Here is a 27,164-nt window from a genome sequence, read left to right on the forward strand (position 1 = left end):
CTGTCTCCATTGTGGGGCTGCCATCAGCCTGTATTAAGGGCAGGTGGGGTAGCGGGTATATGGCTTCACCCACAACCCTTCATGGGGATCCCAGAGTCTCTGCTCTCCAAGGGAAAACAAAACATATATAGTCTCAGCCTACTGGGAGTGGACTGGGAGTCCCGCTCCACTGGGACAGAGATTAGCCTAAGCAGGGTCCCTCACAGGGTCTCTACCCATCCCTAAAACCAAGCTGTGCTCTCCCACAACCACACTCCCAGGACTTGATCCCATGCCTTTAGAATCTCAAGAGTGGTCCTTCTATCCCTCAGCCTCCTTCTCTTTGCCCGGCTCCCCAAAGCGCCACAGGACTGGGAACTCTAGGGACTGACTGTAGGTCTCATTTGGCCTGAGGCCACATGTCCTTTTTCTTCTTCCAGTCCCTCCTGTTGTCTGCTTCCATCAAGAGGGAAGGAGAGTCTCCAACAGCATCACCGCACCCATCTGCCACCGATGACCTCCACCACTCAGACAGATACCAGGTGAGGAGGGGTGGTGGGTGGCCATGAGAAGCAAGCTCACCTGGGGGAGGGCTTCAAGAGCCTGCCTGGTGCTAACTCCTCCTCTCCTCCGTAGGCCACAGGAGAGGCCTGAACTGGGTTTGGTTCCCTCTGTGTCCCGTGCCCCTAAGTGAACTCAGGAGGCATAGGTGTCAGGGAATAGGCCTTAAATAGATGGATTTTAGGGAGAGATGCCAAGGTCACGTGGGCTCCATAGGCTCTGAGCACCTCCGAATCATTCTATCCATCAGGAAGTATCCTATGGGGTTTGGTTTCATAAGGGACCCAGATGCATAGCCCAGAATCACCTGAAGATTTCAGACTTCAAAAGCATGATACTGGCCGGGTACGGTGGCTCACACCTGTAATTTCAGCACTTTGGGAGGCCGAGGCAGGCAGATCACGAAGTCAAGAGATCAAGACCATCCTGGCCAACATGGTGAGACCCCATCTCTGCTGGAAATACAAACAAAAATTAGCTGGGCATGGTGGCGTGTGCCTGTAGTCCCAGCTACTTGGGAGGCTGAGGCAGGAGAATCGCTTGAACCCAGAAGATGGAGGTTGCAGTGAGCCAAGATCGCATCACGGCACTCCAGCCTGGCAAGAGAGTGAGACTCCATCTCAAAAAAAAAAAAAAAAAAAAGGCCAGGCATGGTGGCTCACGCCTGTAATCCTAGCACTTTGAGAGGCCGAGGCGGGCGGATCACTCACGAGGTCAGCAATTCGAGACCAGCCTGGCCAACATGGTGAAACCCCGTCTCTACTAAAAATACAAAAATTAGCCAGGCATGGTGGCGGGTGCCTGTAATTCCAGCTACTCTGGAGGCTGAGGCAGGAGAATCACTTGAACCCAGGAGGCAGAGGTTGCATTGAGCTGAGACCGCGCCATTGTACTCCAGCCTGGGTGACAGAGCAAGAAGACTCCGTCTCAAAAAAAAAAAAAAAGCATGATACCTTAAGCAAATAACCATTCAATTCCGCCAAACCTTGGTATCAGGCCCAGATAAAGAGACAGGCAGACACTGCCTGTGAGTGTCTCGGGCAAATAGGAAGGGAGTCATCACACAGTCCAACAAGATAATAGCAGAGGGGCCTACAGGTAGCATCTTAGCTATAAATGGACCTTCTCTGGAGTAGGAAGGTCAAAGAACTTCCCCCAAAACTTTTGTCTAAGGAGAGGCAGAGCCCTGTCTTTAAGAACCCCAGAGCCGTTAGATGAAAGAGAACAGTGCCCTATTCCAAGGAACATTTGTCCAAATGGCAACAGGGCTTCGCAGGGAGGCCCAGTGTGAGAAGGGAAGAACAGCCCTGATCTGATACGGAAAGACAGGGCTGCAGGGACCTGTAAGCTGGAGTAGAGAACCAGGGACCCTGCTGGCACACCTGACCCTTCGTGGGAATTAGAGAAAGGTGTTCTCTCTGCACCCCTTCCTTCCAGCTGACACAGCCTGGCCTGGCACAGGGTGCAGAGCTTGGAGAGTAGAGTACCCAGCACGGCTGGACAGACTCCGCCGAATGCCTTCGCATGGAACTCAAACTGCATAGCCCAAAGTGCAAGCCCTGGGAAGGGATCCCTGCTGCCTCTAAGGGAACCCCAGTTTCAGAGAAGAAGCCCAATAAGCCCCTGGGAGACACTGCCCCGATCCAGACAACCTTGGTTCAAGGCAGAGAAATGACCAGACCCCAGGGAATTCTGATCTGAGAGGGAACAGAGACAAGGCTTTGTTCCAGAGCATTCTGGTCTGGAGGAATAGACAGCCCCACCTTCAGAGGCCTGTCCTCTGTACTGCACTCACGGCATGCGCCGTGCCATCTGTTCAACTAGGAAAGAGTAACCATCAGGCAACAATGCCTCAACTCCCTGACCCACCTTCCTTCCCACAAATGTCAGTATTTCTTTTATCTCCTAGAGACTATGAAGAAAGCCATGGACTCTCTGGCCTAAAAACATACGCATGTTTTTACATACACACAGGCACACACACATGCAGTATTATACATACAACTTCAGGAGGTTAGGAAAGCTCTAGATCCCATCCCAATACCACTTAGAGATCTCTGAAGCCCAGGTTAAGACCCAAGGCCCTGTTCTAGACTCTAAGCACACCTCCTACAGGGCAAATCAAACTAGGTTGTGTCCTACAAGATAAAGCTGAAGCTCCTTATCATGGCAGCAAGGCCTTCTGTGATATAGATTCAACCTGTATTTCCAGCTTCCATTCCAAATACTGTCCATGAATCAGTTCAGTGGGCTATGCTCACTGAACTAATGCCAAACACTCCCTGGATGAGGCATTCCTTTCTTGCCTCTATGTCTTTTCACATGCTATTTCTTCTAACAGAACTGTTTTACCCCCCTACATCAAATTTCTATTTATCCTTCCAAATCCTGCCCAAATATCAGCTCCTCCAGGAAGTCTTTCTGGATTAGCTATCTCATGACCCTTGTGTGTCCTGGTTATTGCCCCAACACCCTACATTGTGATCACCTGTTTAGGTATGTTTCCGTTGTCTACAAATCATCCCAAAACTTAGTGGCTTAACACAACTCATTATTTATGATGCTGTGGTTGACTGGGCATTTCCTCACTCATGCAGCTCATTCATCCTGGAGGAATGGCTGGGCTGGAAAGTCTAAAATGGCCTCACCGCACGTTTGGGAGATTGGGTGTCTTGGCTCTCTTCCATGTGGCCTCTCATCCTCCAGTATGTTCAATCAGCTTTCTTACTTAGCAGTCTCAGGGCAGTGTCACACCAAGAGGGTAAATGCCAAAGCTGCAAGGCCTCTTGAGGCCTAGAATCTGGAACTCACACATCACTTCCACCGCTTTCTATTAAGCAAAGCAAGTCACAAAGCTAGCCCATAATCAAGGGATGAGGAAAGGCAGCTCTTGATAGGAGAAGATGCAAATAATTCTGGCCGTATTTAATCTTTCACAATGAATCTGACTCCACTAGACTTGGAGTTTCTCCAAAGCAAGGACCTTGTCTTATCCTTCCTTTACTCAAACATTTATCTAGTACTCACTCATGCTCAGCTTAGTGTCCTTGCCTTCAAGGGGTTAGATTTGCAGACCGATAATTATAGTCCAGTGTTTTGAGTGCTATGACAGGAGTATAAATAAGTTTCTAGGGGCCAGGCACAGTGGCTCATGCCTGTAATCCCAGCACTTTGGGAGGCCAACGCAGGTGGATTGCTTGAGGCCAGGAGTTCAAGACCAGCCTGGGCAACATGGCAAAACCCTGTCTCTACTAAAAATATAAAATAAAAAAAATTAATAATAAAGAATACGTTTCTAGGATACTATAGTAGAAGGAGGGGAAAATCAAAGCAAGCTTCACACAGGAGGTAATGACTGAAAATGGACTCAGAGAAGGAATAGAAGTTCACTTGGCAGACAAGGAAGAAAGGTTACTCCAGATATAAAGGCAACACTAATGTACAGAGAACATAGAGGTGTAACAGAATGATATATCTGGGGACCTGCTAGCAGTTTGGTTTTGTTAGAAAGTAGAATGCCAGGAAAGTTAGTAGGTGAAGCTGGAAAGCAACCCAGAGACTAGCTGAGTATCCCATCCCTTGCTCTTTACACAAGGCCTGGCATGTAGTAGTGGTTCAGCTATGTTGGATTTTTAAAGTCACTGAGCTAGGCCTTGAAAGCAGGGGGTATTGGTTTCTGGGGTTTTGTTTTTATTTTTTATAGAGACAGGGTCTCGCTATATTGCCCAGGCTGGTCTTGAACTCCTGGGCTCAAGCAATCCTCCTGTACTGGCCTCCTAAAGTGCTAAGATTAAAGGCATGAGCCATTGTGCCCAGCCTTGGTTTCTGGTTTGAATTCTCATTTACTTAGCCCCTGCTGACTAACTAACCCTCATATCATTACCTCAATTAAACCTCATAGCAACTGTATTCATCATGCCCAATCTATTACCAAGGAAACAGGCCTAGAAAGAGGTGACTTTTCTAAGACCATATAAATTGTAAGTAACAGAATTAGGACTTGAACTTGAGTCTGTTTGGCCCTAAATCCGAGATTGTTTCCCAACCCATCACTGGGCTCAGGGCTTATCTCATAAAGTCTTTCTCCCCTTCCCACTGGTGTCTCCTTCATGCAAGACGCTGTGCTGGGTAAATGGCTAGAGATGACCTCCCAAGTACAAGGGACAGATATGTAAACAAACAGTCAAAACATACATGATCAAAGAGAAGCAGTGGAACTGCGAAAACTCAGAGGAGGCATCAAACCCAGGCTTGGGGGACAAAACTAAGTCTTGCCAGAGTCCTGAAGGATGAACAACAGTTAACCAAGCAAGGGATACTGGAAGGCATGGAGGCTCTCTGGCCTGAAGTGCAGAGCATGGAGTGCTCAAGAGCTACAGTTAGCTCTGCAAAGCTGAGTGTCAGGAATATAAAGGGAGAGAATAGGAGTGGGAGAAGTCTGGCAAGGCAGACAGGGCAGGCCTATATGCCTTGGTGGAGAACCACTGAAGGATTTAAAGGAGAGGGTTAATTTTGTCCAATAGAAAGATCACATTGTGTGTAGTGTGGAGGATGGGTTGCAGAGAGAGAAGCTGGAGACCAAAAGATGAGACAGGAAACAGCTGCAAATTTAGAGAGCTCGTAAGATTATGTATGACTGGAGCACAACGACAACCAAGGTAGGTACAACCATGGAAGAAGAACTCAGGGCTGACTTGCCTATGCCCATCACCATGCTGGGCTCTGGGTTCACCCAAATAACTCACACACGGCCCCAACCCTGAAGTGGTCAGTCCACTGATAAAAACTTCACAAGCGATGGTAATGGCGCAGAGATGAATGTACTTACACAAGGCAAAGCTATTTTTCAGTTAGACCTGGAAAGATGAGTAGGAGATACAGAGGTGGAGATGAGAAAATTAGAGATCTTTCAAGGTAAACTTTCAGGATCTAGAAAAGGATTGAGTGTGAGGGATGGAGAAGGTGGGGTCCAGGGCGACTCTCAACTTTCCTCTGTGGGCACACCTGAGTAGATAGTGGCTTCCTCTTATGAATAGTGAACCCAAAGAGGAAGGCCTCTGTTTGGAGGATATTGAGTTCCAAGTTGGCCGTGTGGATATGCAGTGCCTATGGGAGCTCCAGGGGCCGTGCAGCAGACAGCTGACATGCTGGGAGTCCTCTGATAACAGAACTGGATGGCCTAGGGGTTGGGCGGGGATCGCCCACAGACGATAGGGAATTCCGACGCCTTGTCCCCTGCAAAGCGCCCAACGCCCTGCCCTAAGGGCAGCCGCGAGGAAGGCAGGCACAGGAGGCGGGAGCCGGGGCCGGGCGGTGGGGCGGAAGGAGCCCCGCAGCGGGAGGGGGCGTGGAGTGGAGTGGAAGGACTTCGCGGCCGCTAAAGATGGGGTGGGTAGGCTTAACGGGAGGTGGGAGGGACCCCAGGGAGGCTTCTGCCGGTTGCTACCAGAGTACAAACGGCAGCTTCCTGGTCTCGGTCCGGCCGCCCCCGCCGCATTGTGAACTTTCACCCCCAGCGCGCGACGGCGGCAGATCACGTGATCAGGGCCAACATGGCCGCCGCCGCCGCTGGGAGCTGAAGTGCCGCCGCCGCCGGGCAGCCGGGGGGAATCCGCCCGCATCGCCGCCCTCGCCGGCCGGGCGGCCGTGGGGCCCAGAGCGTCGGAGGCCGGGGCTGGGGCGGCACCGCGCAGCGGCCACGGGGTCCCGTTAGAGCAGCGCCCGGCGGCTATGCCGAGAGCCCGGAGCGGCCGGAGGAGCAGAGGGGCCGGCGGGAGGGAGGAAGTAGGTTTGTTTACGGGCTGTTTGGGGCGGAGCAGGTTTGGTCGGGGGTCCGGTGCTGGGGCGGGGGCCAGGACTCCAGGCCGCGCCTGACGCTCTCTTTTCTTTTCTTGCATCTGCCCGCGATCTTCTCCCAGACCTTTCTGCGAGTACGAGCCAACCGGCAGACCCGACTGAATGGTGAGTCCTGCCCGGCCCCTCCCTCCGCCCCACCCCCGGCCTCCTCCCTCCCTCACTGCCTGCCGCTCCTGGCTTGCCTGGGTCTCTCCGACTTTGGGGCCCGTTGGCTTCTTCGCAGTCACGGCGCCTGAGTATGTGCAAACCAAAGCTGCCGCTCTCAGTTTCCCCGTCTGTCTAATGGAGGTATGGCTCCCAGCTCTTGCCCAAACCTCTCTAAAGGCCCTGAAGAACCCTGGGTGGGGGGCAGTGAGTGCCGGAGAATGAGGAACGAGCTACACAATTCTACTCGGGAGCTCAGCTTTGAATTTGCAAACTGCTGGGACCTCACTATACAAACCTGCAGGGCGCTGAGAATGTTTTTCTTCCAGTTTTTAATCAGTGCCCAGTAGTGTGAATACAGCCTCTCTGCTGAGACTTGACAATACAGTGAGATCTGGAGTTCCCACGGCAACAGGAACTAACTCATCCCAGGGCTCTTTGAGTTATCAGTCGGCCCACATTTCACAAAGGTGATCAGCGTGGGCTCGACAGCTCTTAGAGGCCTTCTCTGAAAGCAGGCCGTGTGTGCACTACCTAGCAGCCCCGCTTTTGGATTCAAACCTCTGGAGCATTCCTGTTTGCTGAATACAATTGAATGATCCTAGCTTTTTGTGCTTACTGGGGTGTGGTATCTGGGGGGTGGCTGTAAGGGGTTTAGGGTCTCTGGGCCAGCTAGTAAGTGAGAGAGGCCATGGAGTTCAAGATCCCCAGCTCTTACCACTTGGTTTCTGCTGCCAGGCTGAGCCCTAGTTTGGAAAAGGGAGAAATTCATGATGGGCTGGCGCCATGTTAAGCACCATTCTCACAACGCCTCTGAGAAGAGTATTACACACCTTTTGTGAATAAGAAAACAGGCTCTGAGAGGTGAAAGTGGTTTGTTTAAAAGTACACAGCTGGGATGTAACTGAGCCATGATTCAATTGAAGTTTGTTTCCCACCAAAGCCCGTGTTTTCTCCAACCACGCCATGCTACCTCCTTGGCAAATGCGTTGATTCTTCCTACTCGTACGTAGCCTCTGGATAGAGAACAGAACTTTCTCTACCACACTTTGGTAAGCTTAACTCAGGATTTAGAAGATGCATGGGAAGGTGAAAACCAAACCTGCCTTCCTTCTCTCAGAATTTCCAGATGAAGCCCAGTCCATCAGGGTGCTTTCCAGGGACGACAAGGGATCATCTGCTGGCCTGTGTGTCCTGAGCAAGGAGCGCATCCAGTATTGTGCCTTTCTTGACCATTCCATGAGATTCGTTTCCTTAGTCATTGAACATTGTGGTATCATCAGCACCTTCTTCCCCAGGGAGGCATTCCCTTGGTGTAGGCATGGTAGAGAGGAAGCTTTGTGTTGGCACACTGCTCCACACTACACTTCTAGAACTCTCAGGGCCCTTTGCTCAATGCCTTTCTGATGTTTCACGTCCATTCTCCATCCCAGCCCTGGCTCTAGAGTGTCAAGGGTACCTAAATCTGAGATTCCAAGAGTTAGGGCAGCCAAAGTAAAGAGTTCTCGATCTTTGTCCACAAAGTCAAGTGGGGCGCTAGGACACAGTCATGTCACCTATAGTGAAAACACAGGAAATTGAAGAGATGGACTGGGCTACAGACCAAGTTTCCTCAAACTCCATGCCCAGTTCTGGCAGGATGGTAGCTTTCCTTTTGGTTTGGGTCTTTCTGGGGTTGCTCTGTTTTGGAGTTGGAGTAGCTCCCTGCCTCAGGCTCACAACAGGCGGGAGCTGGAGTCCTAGCACACTCACTGGGACCAGTCTTTGTTGATGCTGCTCAGTTAGGGGGTCCCCTTGGAACAGAAGGGCATTCAAGGTTGTGAAGTCAGGTCTGGTTTCCTATCTTGCCTTTGCCACTTTGTAGCTACTTGGACACGTACCTTGATCTCTCTAAGCTTCGAGTTTCTTCATCTGTTAAAAAGGAATAATGCAATCCAGCTTCAGCAAGTGGTAGGAAATGAGCTACCTTGAGTAGGCTGTGAGCCTGACACACAGTAGAAGCTTAAATTGTAACACAGCAGCTCTCATCTGTGTTCCCCTCCTAGATTGCATTCATGAGCTTCCCATTAGGGTCACTGTCCATGAGAAAGTTCTTCCTGGCCCTGCACTGGGGAACCTTTCCCTCCTTTGCTGGCTCTCCCCACTCCCCATCAGTCTGGTCGCAGAGTAGCCATCTCTGATCCTGCTGTGGCATTCTGGAAGGGACTAGAGGGAACAGAGTTTCTTGTTTTGACCCCTTCCTGCTTCAGTGACAGGAGGGCTACAGAGAGGGATTAGTGAGCTAATTAGAAATGATTGCATCGCTCAGCATTAATTAGCAGTGTTGTGGGCTTGCAGTGTGCACTTTGGAACTGAGCCCCCTGCGGGACAACATGGCAGGCAGCCCTCTGCCTCCAGGGCCTGCCAGCCCCTCTGTACTGATTAGAAATGATGGAACAGGTTCGGGTGGGCACAATAAGGGCTGCCTTCTCAGGGTTCCCTGAGCCTTCTGACCTGGCTGCCAAAGGTCTGACCCAGACTGTCTTACCTTTATGACTGGGCCTCAGTCTCCTCTTCTGTAAAATGGGATTAGTGGACCTCAGAGAAATTCTTCCTGGTAAGATTCTAGGTGGGGTGCTAGGAGCTGTACCTCAGGGCTCTTGGCCAGGAACAAAAGAGGATTTAGCTGATGAGTGAACAGCAGTCCAAGTCAGGCCACCGGAGGGGTTAGGTTCTAGTCAAGAGATGCTCTTTAGACTTCTATTTCCTGACACCAAAAGAGTTCATGGTCTCGGCCTTCTGGAGAGATACCTAGCAACATGGAGTGTCTTTGCTCATTGGACTCTTATTAAACACTGCAAATAGAAAGGTATGGGTAGACCCTGCACCAGCTTCGGCCAAAGAGTGGACTTACTCACTGGCTTAGTTAGCACCAGTCTCCTCCCCAGGTGCTCTTGGCAAAGCCCAGTCCTCAAAGGAGCAGGAGGTACTTCAAGATGAGGGCCAGATCAGGCACTGAATAAAAAGGCCAATGGCTGGCAAGAGGTCAGAATGTGTCAGCTCCACTGGGACCCTGGGGGCTGCAGTGACCGTGTGCTTGTTCTGTGCTTTGTTTTCGGTTTCCCCGTGCAGCTCGGATTGGGAAAATGAAACGGAGGAAGCAAGATGAAGGGCAGGTATGTCCCCTGTGCAACCGCCCCCTGGCAGGATCGGAGCAGGAGATGAGTAGGCATGTGGAGCATTGCCTTTCTAAGGTAGAGGGGCCATCACCACCCACCTTCCTTCCCCGCTCCCTTCCCCCGACACTAGCTGCTGACTGCCCCTGAATCTGTGGGCTCTTGGGGTCTCCATGTAGTCTCAGCAGCTTCTTCCCTTCTGTCCGCTGCTGTCTCCCTTTGCTTTCACTCTCACTCATTCCCTCCTTGGGCTCCAGTGGAAAACTATTGGGAAGAGGCCCAGGTCTTTGACCTCTAAATTGGTTTGCTTCAAAGGAGCCCTAGAGCTGAGGGCCCACTTGGCACACCACAGCTGGGGCTAGAGCTGTGCCTTCGTCGCAGACTGTGGGGAGCAGGTGGGGATGGCCTGGGCCCAGCATGATCCTGCTCTGCTCTTCACAGAGGGAAGGCTCCTGCATGGCTGAGGATGATGCTGTGGACATCGAGCATGAGAACAACAACCGCTTTGAGGAGTATGAGTGGTGTGGACAGAAGCGGATACGGGCCACCACCCTCCTGGAAGGTGGCTTCCGAGGTACAAACAGCTGACACATAGACAGTGGCACTCCGGTGCTAGGCCTCTGCTGAGTATCCATCTGTTGGGAGCCAAGAGGCCGAGGCTGGTGGCTGGTCATCCATCCGTTCCACCATGTGGGGACTGCTGCTGGTGGGGCTCCTTTGTGACTGTGCTGCCTGCCTGTGATGTGCATATTAAAATGGATGTATTTGGGTGGGGAAATGGAATTGTGAGGCTGCAAGCTAGGAATGACGAGGGGGGGCTCTCAGCCTCGGGTGATGCATTGAAGGTGACAGCCAAGCCGCGTTAGCACCTGCATAAAATATTAAAGGGACGGTTATGCATTTATCACTCCATCCCTCTTAAGGCTGATAAATGAGAATCCAGCAACCTGCTGTACACCTCCAGCACTGGGGGCCCTGAGGGCTTCCAGGCAAACACATTGGATTTTCCTCCTCCTCCTCTCCAGCCCTATGTCAGGGAAATCAGTTACAGAGGAGAGAGTGAGTTATGGCAAAATTTGACCTCCCATGAGCTTCATTGGTGAATCTAATTTTAGCTCTGATCCCATCCCTTCTCTCTGGGCGCCCTCTGCCCTGAAGCAAGAGGGGCCTGGGCCCAGCTGCTCCCTCCTTCCCTTGGGCTCTCCCAGTTGCTGCAAAGGAGTGTGCAGGGCCCTGCCCATCTCCAGTGCCCTCCCAGCTCCTTGGAGGAGCAAGGCTTGGCACCCCCCACCAGGTCAGACAGCAGAATTGGTTGGGTGCCCAGGGTTAGTGACTTGTTAAACTCCCCAGCCATGGGCAGGGGAAAAGGGGAGCTGTCTGCCTCTTGGCCTCCAGCTCTTCTCTCTTTCTGTGCACGAGCACAGCTGGTACTGCAGCTTGTGGTCATTAAGTGAGCCAATCTGCTTCCCGTCTGCCTCTCTCTCTGGGCAACACCTTTGGGAGTACTGCTGTGTATGGTCCCTGGGGAATCTCACAGCAGCTGGGAAGAAGTTCTCTGCCTCCTTGGGGCCATGCTACCTGGGTGGATGCTGAGGAGTGGTCTCTGCAGGGCCGTCCAGTGCAGACTGGTTCCACGAAGGGGCTAAGAGCCCAGATGGGACATTATGTCTCTGGGCGTCTCTCACATTACCCAAGCGTTTGGGGGGCAAGCCAAAACATAAATCAGGAAGGTTAGTCAGATCAAACCGTCTCCCTGAGCCAGAGCTGGAGAGTGTTAGTTTGCCATTTCACTCATCCTGTACTGGAGCCTTGGAGTATCTGAGGCCCTAGAAGAGTGAGCAGCAGGGCTGACGATTGTCTGTCCCATGAGTTGGACACATGGGTGTCCGATGGCAGCCACACAGGGTCAGTTCCAATGTGCTGCTCTGGTTAGCTCTGTTGGCAGCTGCAACTGCTCACATCCTCCATTGCTGTGGCAACTTCTTAGGTTCCTTGGCACAGACCTGGACCTGATGGCTTCTGGGCACCAGACAGGGCTTATGGAGGATAAAGCTGCAAAGGGCCTGCTGATGTGACAAGACTATTTCCCCTGTGTCAGGATGCACTTGCAGAGCAGTGGGAGGGGCTCTTAGGCCCTGGGCGGGTATCCGTTTTCCCTGAGTGTTTACACTGTGAGGTTGTTCCTTTCAAGAATTCCTGAGGGGAGTTCAAAGGGGGCTTTTCTTTGAGCGATTTGGAGAGCGAGAATGAGAGTGAGACTTGAAGAGGGAACAGGGGCCGGAGGTGCCTTTATCTGCAGAGAATTGCTCCAGCTTTCCTGATAGAAGCTGCTGCCGCCTCTTAAACAGCTTAGTGCAGTCAAAAGACAGGCAGACTTGAAAGGCTGTTTTACAGCAAGATCAGCGGGGGCCATGAGGCAGAGAGCGGGGCGCAGTGGAGCGGAGGAGGCTGAGGCTCCTCGGTGGGGGGGCTATCAAAGGGAGGCCCTGGCTGATCCCTACTGCCTCTGCCCCCAAAACCCTGTCTGCAAAAGCTGGCCATCTGTCAGCCTACCCTCCCTGGCCAGGACCGATAGGCCCCAACTCTTGGGGGGTTGGGTGTGGCCCCACCAGGCGAGCTGGTGTCAGTGCAGCGCATTGATCGCCCGCCGGGCGGGCCGGGCCGCAAGCCGGGCAGCGCGTGCTTAATGTGATTGAAAGGCAGTTAAAATGGCGGTGACCTTTTCAGGAGGAATTAGATTGCCTGCCAAGACCGGTTAGAGGGAGTGATAACGCCAGCTGAAGAAGCTGCCCAGCCGACTTCAGAGAGAAGGAGGCAGAGGCAGGATGAGCAGGCGAGTGGCGAGGCCCATTTAAACTGCGCTGTGCGTGCTGACAGAACAGAGATTGCTGTCGTTGTTAGATATGAAAGAAGCGAAGAATTGCAGATAAGTTGCTGTATCCGATCACCCCCATCCCTCCTCCCAGACTAGGGCCTCTTCGTCATCCTCAGCAAAGCTTCCCACCAGGCCCCTGGAGGTTGGTCTGATGGATCAGATCGGTTACCTCGAATGTAATCTGCTGTGGGAAGCAGTGAACGGGCAAGAGTTTCGGTGGAGACACTGGGCTGAGGGCAACAGGCCTTAGAGATGGGGACCTGTGGTTACTGTGGAGGAGCTCCAGATATCCCAGGCCTGGGAGTGCTCGGATTGGTATTTTAGGACAAAATAAAGAACCAGACAGAGCAGGTGAGCACTGAGGTAGGTCCCACTGGAAATAGATTTTTGAAAAGACTAAAGGAAATAGGTATTACTTCAAGAAAGTAAGTTGGAAGGAATTTTTGCTGCCTAGGAGGCACTCTGACCTTCCCAGTTCTAGAAGAAATACTTAAGCTGTGTGCCTAAGCTGTTGATTGTCCTTTCAGAACCATAGATTTTCTAACCTGCTACTGCTCTTTACATAAAGGACAGCACACAGAGCCTAGTGCACCACCAACATTCCACTAAAAGAGATCCGCAGTTAGGGAGAAAAGATGTTTTTCTTGGGCACCATGCCAAACCTGGGCAGAGCAAGGGGCTTCTAGGCTAGAGAAGCAGACTACAGGGGAACCTAACTATATAGCCCTTAAGACAAGCCTGCTTCCACCTGTAGTCTAAGGAGGTCTGTGACTAAGGAGCCATGCCTTTCCTCTCCTGTCCTCCATCCAGCTCCTGGATTCTGGAGAAGAGACCTATAGTGGTGAACCGTGGTCCCTCCTGTGTGTTGGTTGCCAGTGAGAGTTCACCCAACTGCATTGGGGAGCCCAGAGCTCCTCATATCTGGAAGGGACATGCTGGAAAGAGGACATGGGAATGATTGGTTTCAAATAAGGTGGCAATGATGTGGGCACAAGAGTGGTGAGATGGAGAAATTTCCCAGGAAGCTTCACAGGAAATGGAAGGCTGCAGCTGTATCTTTAAGCCCCGGCAGTGAATGTGTTGCTAAAATCCAGCATGAAGCCCCTTTGAACCAAACAGGTGGAGTGGGTAGGGAAAAGAAGGGTGTTAAGACAGTCAGCAGTGCAGGGTCTTTGTCCTGCTCAGGTCCTTAAGTGTTTCTTATCTTTCATGAGTTCCTTATATTTAAGCTGGTTCCAAGTAGCTGGATGAGAAGTCATGAAGCAAACGGGCAGAGCAGCTGTGGCACAAATCTTTTCTCTTCTTTTCTTTTCTTTTTTATTTATTTATTATTATTATTATTTTGAGACAGAGTCTTGCTTTGTCACCCAGGCTGGAGGCTAGAGTGCAGTGGCATGATTTCAGCTCACTACAACCTCCACCTCCTGGGTTCGAGAGATTCTCCTGCCTCAGCCTCCTGAGTAGTTGGGATTACAGGCATGTGCCACTACATCCAGCTAATTTTTGTATTTTTAGTAGAGATGGGGTTTCACCATGTTGGCCAGGCTGGTCTTGAACTCCTGACCTCAGGTGATTGGCCCACCTCAGCCTCCCAAAGTGCTGGGATTACAGGTATGAGCCACCACACCCGGCCTGGCACAAATCTTTTATCTGGCTATTTCTTGATAAAACTTCAGCGCCAGAAGTATGGGGCAAGGGGGTAAGAGGTGTTGTTAAGCCCCAGGGCATGGGCACATAGGCCTTGCCCTACCTAGCTGCTGCCTCCTTTGGTGTGCTGGTTCTCAAAAGAAGGGAGCCCCAGGTGCTAAAAATGTCCCCCAGTGCAGCTCTGCTCCTGGTCCAGCCAGTGACAGGTGTTGGAAAAGCACACTGCTGGAGGCAGTCTTGGAGTGGAGAGGGTTGAGCTGCTGCCTTGTGACTCCTTACCATCTTTAGTTATCTCTGTCGCCTGTTGGGAGGGGTGAGGAGAGGTGGCAAGGAGCAAGGCACCTTCTGTCCCCCGTGGCAACTGACGGGATTTAATCGCCTTTTGGAACACAATTGTTAGGCTAGGACAGAGGGAGTGCAGGCAGAAGGAGCAAGTATCAATGGTTTTAAACGGCGTCTGTCTCTCTGCGTCTCTCCTGACGTGAGGCAGTGAAACGCGTTATCGAGGAGGCCCGGAAAGTGGCTAAGTGCGTTTGACACACGCCAACTCCCTGCCTCCACACTGGATAATTGCATTGTCAACTGTTCAGCGAGGTGGCAGGTGACACTGCAGGCCGATTGATTGTCCCGCATCGCAGCTCCCCAGACTGTCAGCTCCCCAATCGATGGCGTTTACACAAGACACCGTAACTGCATCTGTAACTAATTCCAGTGTAAAACTCGCCGGAAGCTGCTGCCCCTGCCCTCCGTGTTGGAGAGCAGAGGCCTCTGGAGGGCCCCGAGACTTTTCCTTTCTCCCCGGGCTCTGGTTTTGTTGGGAGCAGCAGGTGAGGAAATCGATGCCTCCTTTTTTGTGGTTTCAGGTTCCAGGATGATACTGCCCCCAGTAAACGGGCATCTCCAGTTTCTCAATCGATCATCTGATCAATTGATTAAATTAACACTGATTTTTTTTTTTCTCCCTTCTCAATAACCCAGGAAGAAATGAATTTATGGGAGAAGGGTCGTTTTTATAAAATGTAGACCTGTGTTTCATTTCCACACTTAACTCTCTCCCTCTTTGTTGCTAAGTTTTCACTGTGAGGAGAAGGATATTTTTTTTTGCACTGCCCACCCCGCCAGGAATGGGCAACTCTGGCACCACCCTGCTGGGTATCATTGACCATCAGGCTTAGGTTGCCTATGGGTGGGGGATCAGGCCTTTATGCCACTTTAAGGTGGGGCAGAACTGTAGCAAGAGGCCGTCCCTGGTGACTGAAGGGTACTCTGGGCCATCTTGGAGGTCCTGGGGGCTGAGTTCCTTCCCTAGATAGCAGCAGTAGGAGTGGCAGCTTGCCTGTTATCCCTGGAGCTACATGGAAGAGGAGCCAGAGACTTGGAAAGGAGCTGTCTGTGCCATCTTGCCTCTGAGTACTGGCTTGGGATATTCCAGCAGCTGAGAACATCAAACGACAGTGGAGCCTTCCTCTCCAAGCGGGAGGGGGGGCAAGCTGGCGGGGGCGCTGTCTGCATAAAACGGCTTTATGGCCGTTTCTTTTTATTATGATTCTGCCAGAAGTCAGCAAGTGACATTTCATTAAGAAAATAAAGTTTAATGTGCTGGGAAAGAGGTTGGAGCAGGCTGGGGCAGCACAAGAGTGAAATTGGCAGCAGCAGCCTGTTCTGAACACCTGTGGGGGTAGGGAGAGGTTCCCAACATCTGTCTCAGCTGGAGGATGGGGTCAGGGTCAGAGTGAATGGCTCAGACCAGAGGCAGAGGCCTTTTCTTTGGCAAAGTGTGTTGTGCTGTCCATCCTGCCTGACTGGCCAGAGGAACAGAAAGCTGCTGCCCGGCTGGGAGCTGGAATCTGATAAGGAAAGTTGTATCATGAGAGATTTCTGTAGGCCACCAGCTAACTAGGACCTAATAGAGCAGTGTCGCCAGTGTTTAGCCAGTACTGCTGGGGTGTGCTGTGTGGTACCAGCCATCAGCCCGGCCAGCTCTGCTGGGTGATGCTGAGATCGCAACAGTGAGTCAAACTTGGGACCCTTGCAGCTTCCAGTCTCATGAGGGACAGTGACAATAGGTGGTAATAAATATGATTTTGGAGTTACACAGGATTCTGGGTGGACACCAGGGAAGGGACACCTGTGTGTAAGAACCTGGGAAGCCCCATCTGCCACACAGCACGGTGAGGATAGGGATCAGATCTTGAAGCTGTCTATTCTCAACATGGAGCCAGACAGAGGATGAGCCCAATAAAGGCTGAAAGAATGGCATTGAGGTGAGAGTTCTTTCCTTTAGCAGGGATTTAGAGAGCAGCTGCTCTCTGGGCACTGTGAGTTCATGGTAGGAGGCATGGTTGGGCTGAGTCAGACTTGCTAAAGGAGCAGGCATGTGTATTGTAGACCAGGAGGGGGAAGGTTCTAGGCAGAGAGCAGGAGGTGCAGAGGCATGGGGGCATGAGAAAGCACAGGATTTGGGAGACCACAGTAGCTCTGTTTAATGGAGTATGAGTCCTGGGCCAGGCATGGTGGGCAGTAAGACTACAGAGAGAAGGACATCAGGCTACAGGGCTGCTTTCTGTGTTGAGAAGCTGGGCTTTTCCTGGCAGCTTTGGGGTACCCTGTTTTCTCTGCTTTGCCATGGAGCCTTATTGGGCCCACATGTGGTGCCAGGGTTCTCTGCTTTCCACTTACAAGGCAGGGCTAGGCAGGGCCAGGCCAAGCAGAGGATGTGAGGCCAGCTGCTGAGCTGCGTGTACTTGAGGAAGGGGGGTTGGCAGGGCTTGGGTGCCGCAAGCTGTAAGTGAACCTGATAGCTACATTCTGATTGATGGTAGAGTTTGTCTCCCAAACTGTCAGAGGGTTTATGGAGGTGCCACTCACCCACAAGGTGGGAATTGCTTGTCAGGACACCTGGCCGTGAACAGGAGACAGAGCTGTAACTTGGTGTTTTCTCAGCTTAATGGCCCTGCTGCTGACCTGACCTGCCTGCTGCCTCAAGTGTGTCAGTGCCTCAGGGTAGAGGGCAAATGAGGACTGTCACGGAGAGGTGGAGCCCAGGCTGTGCCCGGCATCTTTCCTTCCCGGTGCTGCTTACCTTTGGGATTGGTGGTGTCTTTGTGAGACCAGAGACTGGTGGGGTAGAAGGGAGAAGGATCAAGACTCAGTGTTTTTCAGGGCTGGAAAAATGGAGAACATTCCAGATGGAGTGAATAGCATGAGCAGGGGTCTTAAGAGCAGGATATACAGGCTGTTTGTGGTTTGGTGAGCAGCCCGTGTGTGCACATGCATGGGGTTTAGAGTGAAGTAGTAGAGAGCAAGAGTAAAGACACAGATGGACCCAGATCCTCATGGATCCAGCTGAGGAGCTTAGGCTTGGTTGTGCATGCAGTGGGGAGCCATCGATGGTTTTGGAGCAGGAGGAAAGGGGGTCAGAACTCAGTGGTAAGCAGGATGAAGGAACAGATAAGAGGCCTGAGGACCCCCTACAAGACATACCCTAATGAGAGTATAAGGACCTGAGAGGAAAGAATGGACAAGCAGAAATGTCTGAAATCCTCAGGCAGATACTGAGCTGCTTCCTCACTTCTTTAAGGATTTCCTTGCTGATCCCAATAGCCACAGAATCTCACATCCTTTTGTCCCTGGCAGGGCTGTGCTGGCTAGTGAGGTGTGGTCTGAGACCCACCGGGAGGAAGTGGGGAGCTGGGGGGAACAGCTCTATAGCACTTGATCCTAGGCTATCAGGAAGGGTGGTCCTGGATGTCAGAGAGATCACCTGGCAGGTGAGCAGGCCTGGTGTAGCCCCAGCAGCTCGCCCCTCCCCCTGAGCTGAGAGTCTGTCTGTGGCTGTGCCAGATGTGCCTCAGGGGTCAGCCGCTCGCCTGGCCCATGGCCTGGCCTCCGCTCAGCCTGGTGGCCTTCATGGACTGCTCTGAGAAGTAGGTGTGCATGCCTGTCCTCCCTCGTCTGTCCCTTCTTAATCCCTTTATAACTGCACTTGTCCAGGAATCTGGGCTGAGTGAGGTGGAGATGAATAATTAATGTCAGGCGCTTCAGACACCAAATATTTGAACAGCTGCCTGGTGTTTTTGCTGGCAAGGACCTAGCGGCCAAAATCAGGATGTTGGCCGGGGGTCCTACTCTGTGGCTCTGATTGGCCTTAGCCAGCCTGTTCTCTCCTCTGATGGACTTGTCAGGCTGGATAATGGGGCATAGGGGAGGCCCCACTCTTTTCCTGTGAAATTCCTAGACCTGAATTTTTCTGTCCTCTTCCTGTTCTTCCTAGACCTGGAAGATAGGTGGACAGCAGGCCTGGGGCTGAGTGTCCCCCGAGGTTGTGACATAATGTATGAATGGGCCAGTTTATGAGCAGAGACCACTTGGAGCAGCATGCAGTGGCAGAGAAAGATGAGGTTTGCAGAGTGAAGGGCCTGAAATGTCATGGTCAGGGGCACTGAAGTATCTGGCTCTATACATCCCAGGCCCAGGTTTCCCTCTGGGCCTTATCAGGTCCAAAGCCTAACCCCTACTTGGAGGCAGCAGGAGGGGCACCCTTCGCCTAGTCTTGTCCCCAGGCCTTCCCTCACACCCTGCTTCCCACAGGCTCTGGCTTCATCATGTGCAGCGGCAAAGAGAACCCGGACAGTGATGCTGACTTGGATGTGGATGGGGATGACACTCTGGAGTATGGGAAGCCACAGTATCCTTGGAGCACTATGGGGGCTGGTGGGGCTGATAGGGCAGGCGCAGGGAATAAGAAAAGTAGCTCCTCTAGTATTCACCTGCACCACCCCCTGGGCCAGAGTCTCAGCTTTGGCCAGGAGGGCCATGCTCTCCTGAGGATTCAACCCTCATAGCCTGCTGCAAACTAGGATCCATTGTCCTTGACCACCATGCCAGATACACGGAGGCTGATGTCATCCCCTGCACAGGCGAGGAGCCTGGTGAAGCCAAGGAGAGAGAGGCACTCCGGGGCGCAGTCCTAAAGCAAGTGTGGGCACAGGCTTGGGCGGGGGAAGCAGAGAGACAGGAAGCCCTGAGGCAGGGGTTAATGCAGTACTGACCCTCAGGGCTGTCCTGCCCGCCTTCAGGCCTCACTTTGTTCTTCCTCCCTCCTTTCCTCCAGTGGCGGCCCTCCCAGCACGCGCATCACACCTGAGTTCTCTAAATGGGCCAGTGATGGTAAGTCCTGCCCCAGGTTAGGAGTAATGGGGGAGAAGGGGTATCCCTGGATGGTGGTGACTGACTCAAGCCCAACCCCTCACCTGTGCTGCCCAGTCTGGCCGGAGTGTGAGTTGCCCCTCTGTCCCAGCAGAGATGCCATCCACCAGCAATGGTGAAAGCAGCAAGCAGGAGGCCATGCAGAAGACCTGCAAGAACAGCGACATCGAGAAGTAAGTGTTTGGCCAGGAGGGGGCCCTGGGACCGCAGTTCAGTGGGAGGAGGGGCCCTTTGCTAGCAGGAAGGCCTGCTGCCAGGGCTTCTGGCCCTCCCAAGTGCAGCTCAGTGCTGCTGCCCTGGGCACATAGCCGGCAGTGGAGCCCAGCTGGTGCTAAGCGTGACTCTGTGAATTGATCACTGGGCCACGGCCCCGGGAGCCTTGGCAGTGGGAGGAGCAGTCCGCCCGCCTGCCTGCCTGCCCGCCTGCTGCGGCGGCCTCCGCACGGGGAATGTGATGTATGGCCGCCCAGCCCAGCCGGCACACTTGATTCATCTCCAGTTTCTGTTTCTTAATCGGGAGCTAAATTGGTTTCATTTTTCTTGTCCCGGGTGGCACTCGCAGTGGATTTTAGGCAGGAACATTGGGTCTCATCACTTCTGGTAGGAATTTTTGGCCTGGGTTCTCTGGCAGAAGAAAAGGGATCCATTAGCACTTTGCCCAGGGCTGGGCAACCCCTGGCCCGGATCCCCGGGAACCACAAATATTTGGTATCAGCTGGGCATCTCCCTGCCTTCCCAGAAGCCCAAGGAAGGCCAGTTCTGGCCTCAGGAGATGGCATTGTCCAGTCTAGGCTGCCTGGTGCTGCTGCCATTGGTCATTGCTTAACTCCAGTACCCACCCCACCTTCTGACTGCAGGCTAGGTTCCGTGGGGTTAAAAGGCAGCCTCTTCATTCCAGAGCCAGTGTTGCATCTTTGCCTCCTGCCAGGAGAGTGGATTGCAGGCCGGTGCAGGGCCGGGTCGGTGGCCCAGGGTCACCTCCCATTTGTTTCCCTCCATTTTGTGTTGTCATAAATTCATTCCAGCCCGTTGTGGTTGATCAGTTTATCTCGGTTGGGGCCGCGAGTGCTGCTGGCATGATGTATGGGCTGCGGCGCAGGGCCCGGCTGCCCATGAATCACCGCAGCTGCTCCGTGTCAGCGCCAGAGCGGGCCGTACGGGTTCGGTGCAACCAGCTTGGGGTGGGGGAGGAATGACGTATGGATGTTTATTTAATAATTCTCTCCTACTCCAGCTGAGCAGGACGGGTGGGGTTGTAAGGGGCACCCACCCTCGTCTGGAGGGGCTGCTCATAAATCAGAAAGACAAGATCATTAATCAGGGATGGCGCCCGAGGGGGAGGTGGGGGCAGAGCCAGTGGCTTCCATGAAGGTACAACCCACCCAAGGCTGGGGGGAGCCAGGATTTCTGTCCCACCTGTGTGAGCACAGGCACCCGTAGGCAGGGATCTCTATGATGAGGTAGAGACTGGCTCAGTCATGTGCAGAGCTCTCCACTGGGTCTGGATCTGCTGAGACTGGGGCCCATCAGTCCCCGTGATTTCTCTATTTCTTGCCCTAGATCTGTTTTACTACTCAGGGAAAAGGAATGGTAGGATGCCATGGTTCCTCCAAGAATCTCCCCACCCCATGCCCTGGAGGGACTCAGGAATAGCTCACAGCCAGCCTGGACCAGGGGTTAGAGGCCTGGGTATTTCGCCAGAGCCAAGATTGGAGGGCAGGTGTGTGCTGAGCACATCCAGGATAGGTAGGCTCTGGAGTTGGCTACTAGCCTTCAGTGTGGCCTTGTAGCTCTTTGAGATGGCATGGGAAATGGCTTCATTCTCTCCTGGCCTCATCCTTTTTTGCCATTCCAGCTCTAGTTCTCTGATTTGGGGTTTGGGAGTTAGTTCTCCATTCTGGGGTAGGCTGCCCCCAGCTGCAGGCCTTAGTTTCCCCGTCTTTGACATAACTATATAGGACTAGGCAAATTCTCTGCTTAGTCCTTGGACTGGAAGGGAGCACAGCTACAAATCCTTGTCTCCTTATCAGGAATTTACCTGTAATCTAGATGGGGATGGCACATATGGCATTGTGCAAAATGCCAGGGAAGGAGCCTGCTGTTCAGAGGCTTGTGAGGAGGGAAGGGATGGTAAAGGCTTCCAGAGCCAGAGAGCTAAATGGAAGCGCCCAGGGAATCAGCCAGTACCAGGAGGAACAAGTCAGAGCCTTTCTTGGCATCCCTGGAAAGAGGCAAGGCAGAGGGAATCATGGACCCTAGGGTGATGGATTTAAGTGTCCCTGATACAGGGACACAGCCACTAAGGAGTCACACTCTGTTGCTGCTAGCTCCCCAAAGGAAAAAGGCCAGAGATTGAAGTTGTTATTGCCCGTGAAATGGGACCACTACCCTCCCTGCACTCCCATTAGCACTTACATCCAGCAATGACACACCACCTGTAAGCTCTCAAGCTTCCTGAGCCGATTGTCTCCCCTAAATTGCAGAACAGGTGCCCCCAGGAGATTGTCCTTGCCCAAAGTCCACCTCCCTTATGATTCCCCCGCCTCGGTCCAGCCTCTGCTTCCTGATTGAGTACATCTGTGAAACCTGAGCTGCTCGTACGCTGCTCTTCCAGCATCCTCAGCAGCTGCCTGCTGTCCGCGAGATAAACTTCAGCTCCTTCAGGTGTGGCATTTGAGGTCCTCCTGCATGCCATCTCCTTTCTCACTGTAGCACTTGGCCTACATGTGGGCCTTCTAGCCAGACTGGGCTCTTGGGCCTCTCGGCCTCTGTTTCTGCTGTTCCCTTGGCCTGGAGCCCCTCCTCCTCCTGGGTGTAGCTAGTATAGTCATGGTCAATCACACAGTTATCAGTTGATCGTGGAATCAGTCTGCCAGGTTTGAATCCCATCTCCCTGACTCTGTGGGGACCTTGAGCAAGCTACTTAATCTTTCTGTGCTTTAGTTTCTTTGTATATAAAATGGAGATATTAGAATCTTCTCATGGGGTTTTTGTGAGGTGTAAATAAGATAATTATCAATCCCTCAGTACAATCCCTGGCATTTAGTAAGTGCTTAATAAATTTTAGCTATTTTATTTGTATTATTATTATTCCCTAAGGCCAATCTCCTATACCATCTTTTCTACTTTTCCAGGAAGCATTCTTCTCCCTCTGTGAGCTCCCCTGGATCCTGTTCATTTGTTTTAGGAGGGTGGGAAGGTTCCTTGAGAGAGTCCTAGCTATTTCCTGTTCAGCAGTGCAGCCCAAGGAGTCCTGGAAATGAGGAGGGACCTTCGGGTGCAGGGCTTGGCCCACAGACAGGACTACCAGGGCATCTGATATATCTAGGAAGTAACAAGGAGCCCTGGAGGCAGGCCAGGCCTGTGGCAAAGGGACCGAGATCATGTAGGACCCGCCCAGTCCCTGCATCTCTCCCCTTCTCCCTGGAGGTTGGACGGACCCTTTCTTCAGCAGGTGTTTGCTCATGTCCCATGCCTGAGGTGGGGCTCTTGGCCATAGTCAGTACTGGTGGAGTGAGCAGCCCGCCCTCAGGGAACCCACACTCAGGAACTTGACACTGCTGTGGTGGAGTTCGCACGGGGGGCTGTGAGAGCCACTGTGCAGTGCTGGCTCGGGGGTCTGGAAAAGGCTTCTGGGAGGGCATGGGAACAAAACTAGGTCTGAATGATGAGGCAGAGCTAGTGAGTCAGGCGAGGGGGTGCAAAGGGATCACAGTGCAGAGGTCAAGGCAGTGAAAAAGGGGGCGTGGATGGTGACACGTTGGAGCCGAGCATAAAATGCATGGCAAGGTCCTCAGGGGTACGGCGGGCTGGGGCTGGACCAAGGAGTGTAGTGGAGCTCTCTACTCTGAGGGGGACATTGGAATGTTGGAAGTCACACCACGAGAGATTTGCTTTGAGAACATAAATTATTCTAAGCGCTGGGAGAGTGGAATGGAGATGAGGGGCCTGGAGGCAGAAAGGCTGTCTGGAAAAAGTTAGTGGTGGAATTGGTGGAAGACACTGAGAGCCTGGACTAGTGGTGGTGAGGGGGGAAAGAAGTGGAGAGATGCCGGAGATACTAGGAGAGATGACAGATTTGGGTTGTTGGGAAGACTGCGAAGGAGTGGTTGAAAATGGTTCCCTGGTATCTGGTGTAGAAATTCATCCGGATGGGAATGGAGGAACAGAGAGGGTGAGGAGTTTAGTTCTGGAATGTGGAATTTGCAGATTCACGTTATCAGAGGAAGGGGGCAGGCAGGGATGCCTAGGGGACATTTATGTATTTGGTTCTGGAATTCAAAGGAGGCGTAGGCTGGAGGTGCAGATGAGAGATGCCAGCCTGCTACCCAACCATGCCTTCCTTTTCACAGAATCACCGAAGATTCAGCTGTGACCACGTTTGAGGCTCTGAAGGCTCGGGTCAGAGAACTTGAACGGCAGCTATCTCGTGGGGACCGTTACAAATGCCTCATCTGCATGGTGAGTAGAAAAGAACCTAGGGGTGCCCTTGGTCAGGCTTCCACGCCCTCTGGGGGAGTTGGAGAGGGTCTCCGCACTGTGCTCTTCGGAGGGTGGGCCTATCTCAGAGTGACCCCTTCTCTGCCCCCTCCTCCCTAGGACTCGTACTCGATGCCCCTAACGTCCATCCAGTGTTGGCACGTGCACTGCGAGGAGTGCTGGCTGCGGACCCTGGTGAGGTGGCATGGGGGTCGGGGAATGGGTGGCCACTCCAGGCACTGCCCAGATGTCTGTGCTTATGCCTGAGCCTGCCTGGAGGAAGTGGGGAGCATGGGGCAAAGGAGAACAGAGCCAGGAGCCAGGATATTTACCCCCAGGATATTTACCCCCAGGCTCTCTGCCTCTCCTCCCCAACTGCAGGTTTAGGAACTTCTCCCCCTCCATGAGTTCACTGCATTCTCCCTTCCCCTCCCCCTGTCCCCCGAAGGCCCAGTGCATCACACAGACTGGTGAGGCCTGGGGTTGGGAGGAGGCTGGCTGTGGGTAAACAGGACCAGGGCCTTGGCCCCTCCCCCTCCCATTACTAAGCTCCTTCTGCTCCTGCCCCTGTTCTTCGCTCAGGAGCAGCCATTAAAATGTCGCCCGGAGACAGCAATAAAAGGCTCGGACGTGGGCTCTGTGTCCTGATCAAAGGCCGCGTGTAATCTCGTTAGGGCTGCGGCTGCCACAGCTGGACCCAGCCTTGTTCTCATTACCGGGGCTCCTGCTGTGGGGCTGGCCAGGCGGTTTGATCCTGGCGTCCCCCCAACACAGGAGCGTGCCTGCCTGCTCACAGAAGCTGCCTATGCGTCCCCAGCCTGGGCTGACAGGACCAAGGTCCCAGCACACACTGGTGCAGAGAGACATGGCTGCAGGCCCAGGTGCTCACATGCGCACAGGTGGCACATTGTGTAGACCAGAGCCCTCCCTGTTCTCCCTGCAGGGTGCCAAGAAGCTCTGCCCTCAGTGCAACACGATCACAGCACCCGGAGACCTGCGGAGGATCTACTTGTGAGCTATCTGCCCCAGGCAGGCCTCGCCTCCAGCAGCCCCACCTGCCCCCAGCCTCTGTGACAGTGACCCTCTCCCTTTGTACATACTTGCACACAGGTTCCCCATGTACATACATGCACATACTCACATATGCGTACACACACACACACATTTACACACGCAGGACTCTGGAGCCAGAGTAGAGGCTGTGGCCCAGGCACTACCTGCTGGCTCCCACCTATGGTTTGGGGGCCATACCTGTTCCAGCTCTGTTCCCAGGGTGGGGCAGGGAGGTGGGGGTTGGGGGAGTAGTGGGGCACGGCTCCTAAGATCCAGCCCCCAGACTGACAGACGGACAGACATGCAAACAAACACCAGACTGAAGCACATGTAATATAGACCGTGTATGTTTACAATGTTGTGTATAAATGGGACAACTCCTCGCCCTCTACCTGTCCCCTCCCCCTTTGGTTGTATGATTTTCTTCTTTTTTAAGAACCCCTAGAAGCAGTGCCTCCTTCAGGGTTGGCTGGGGGCTCGGCCCATCCACCTCTTGGGGTACCTGCCTCTCCCTCTCCCATGGTGTCCCTTCCCTCTCCCATGTGCTCGGTGTTCAGTGGTGTATATTTCTTCTCCCAGACATGGGGCACACGCCCCAAGGGGCATGATCCTCTCCTTAGTCTTAGCTCATGGGGTCTTTATAGGGAGTTGGGGGATAGAGGCAGGAAACGGGAACCGAGCTGAAGCAGAGGCTGAGTTGGGCTAGAGGACAGTGCTCCTGGCCACCCAGCCTCTGCTGAGAACCATTCCTGGGATTAGCGCTGCCTTTCCCAGGGAAAAAGTGTCGTCTCCCCGACCCTCCCGTGGGCCCTATGGTGTGATGCTGTGTCTGTATATTCTATACAAAGGTACTTGTCCTTTCCCTTTGTAAACTACATTTGACATGGATTAAACCAGTATAAACAGTTGCTGCCTGTGTGTTATGTGTGTGGGGAGGTAACTGGGGGAGGTGGGCTGAGGCGGTTAAGGGGTTAATTCCTGGCGGCAGGATGGGGGAAAGGACTTAGCTATAGGTGTATGACACTGTGCAGGGTTGGTCTGCTCTGGGGCCCTGGAGCATTTGGTTTGGATGGGGGTGGGGCTGGGGATCTGGGCTCCTGACTGTTGATGGGTAGGGGCTCTAGGTTAATTCTTTATCGATGCAGAATTGTCAGCTCATTAATCACAGAAGAGGTCAGAGCTTGGGGGTACAGAGGGGATGCAAGCTCTTTCCCCCAACCTAGGGCAGGAGTGGCCACAAGCTTGGGTACAAACACAAGCCCCAGGCCTCTATCCCTTTCTGGTCCCCTGAAACATACCAGAGACCACAGTGGGATCACCCTATCAGCCTCCCAGGCTTTTGTTCCATTCTCCAAATGTATCTCTAGTGACCATCATCCCAGTGTAGCTACTGCCTAGATTCTCAAATGGAAAGAATGGAAACCCTATTATCGAGGATGGACCTTCAAGTCTCCCATGTGCTCGGAGAACCGAGGCTGGGCAGCTAGCACTGGAGAGATGGCACTTTGACCCCCCACAGCTCCCCACTGCCAGTGAGGTAGCTCAGCTTCCTAGATGCCTCCCAGGCGGGTTCTCAAAGCTACATGTAAGTCCTCACCCACAACAGAAAGCTGTTTGGAGAAAAACAGTCAAGGCCCCAGAGTAGCCCCATTGACTCCAGACTTGCTTTGACACCTTGCACACCAGGCCCATCTGCCCAAATCCCCAGCCTTAGTTGCCCATTTTCTCTGGGATACCCACAGTGACTTCCTCAGATTTGGGTCCAGTTGGCAGCTCCTGCCACCCTTTGCACCCAGAAGAAGCACAGACAAGTCCCCCTTGGAGCCCAGCAAAGGCCCTTCACAGCTCCACACCCAGTTTAATGGCACCCAATATCCTGAACACAGGGATCCCGGGACCCTGGGAATGTACACTGCCTCTGTCGAGGAGGGTGGAGCAGCTCCAGCGATGGCTGAGGGTTTGGGAAAGATACAGGTTTGGAAGAGAAGAGTGGGTAGGTGAGGGCAACGGAGAGATGAAGAGGAGGCTCTTAATGCCCAGTTCCTGTCAGGCCAACTTCTTTGATGTCTTTACTCTCCCCTCCCATAGGCTTGGACTCAGTAGGTCCTTGATGGCTGGTTACTGCCACCCTGGGGGCCATATGGTCTCTAAAAGGGGCCATTAACCCAGAGTGAGTGCATTCCACTGAAGCCCGCCCTGCTGTGGGA

At 53.1% G+C, this 27,164-nt stretch overlaps 1 protein-coding gene across 5 annotated transcripts in view; it reads left to right on the forward strand.

Annotated features, from left to right (window-relative positions):
* Positions 1-25,865, forward strand: part of RNF220 (ring finger protein 220) — a 254,653-nt gene extending 228,788 nt beyond the window's left edge. For 2 of the 5 annotated variants that reach the window (XM_032160616.1, XM_032160617.2), the window contains exons 5-15: positions 420-521; positions 6,459-6,501; positions 9,652-9,695; positions 10,137-10,269; positions 18,808-18,904; positions 19,105-19,191; positions 19,331-19,386; positions 19,520-19,598; positions 23,778-23,886; positions 24,025-24,099; positions 24,848-25,865. In XM_032160616.1, the coding sequence (XP_032016507.1) occupies positions 420-521; positions 6,459-6,501; positions 9,652-9,695; positions 10,137-10,269; positions 18,808-18,904; positions 19,105-19,191; positions 19,331-19,386; positions 19,520-19,598; positions 23,778-23,886; positions 24,025-24,099; positions 24,848-24,919 (897 nt within the window). In that variant the 3' untranslated portion in view covers positions 24,920-25,865. Of the gene's footprint in view, positions 1-419; positions 522-6,069; positions 6,325-6,458; positions 6,502-9,651; positions 9,774-10,136; positions 10,270-18,807; positions 18,905-19,104; positions 19,192-19,330; positions 19,387-19,519; positions 19,599-23,777; positions 23,887-24,024; positions 24,100-24,847 lie in introns of those variants that run through there. The other 3 variants (XM_032160612.2, XM_032160618.2, XM_058443380.1) reach the window with 3 other exon arrangements.
* Positions 25,866-27,164: the final 1,299 nt, after the last annotated feature.

Source organism: Hylobates moloch, unplaced genomic scaffold (assembly GCF_009828535.3).
Source record: "Hylobates moloch isolate HMO894 unplaced genomic scaffold, HMol_V3 SCAFFOLD_8, whole genome shotgun sequence".
In the NCBI taxonomy this organism is placed as follows: Eukaryota; Metazoa; Chordata; class Mammalia; order Primates; family Hylobatidae; genus Hylobates; species Hylobates moloch.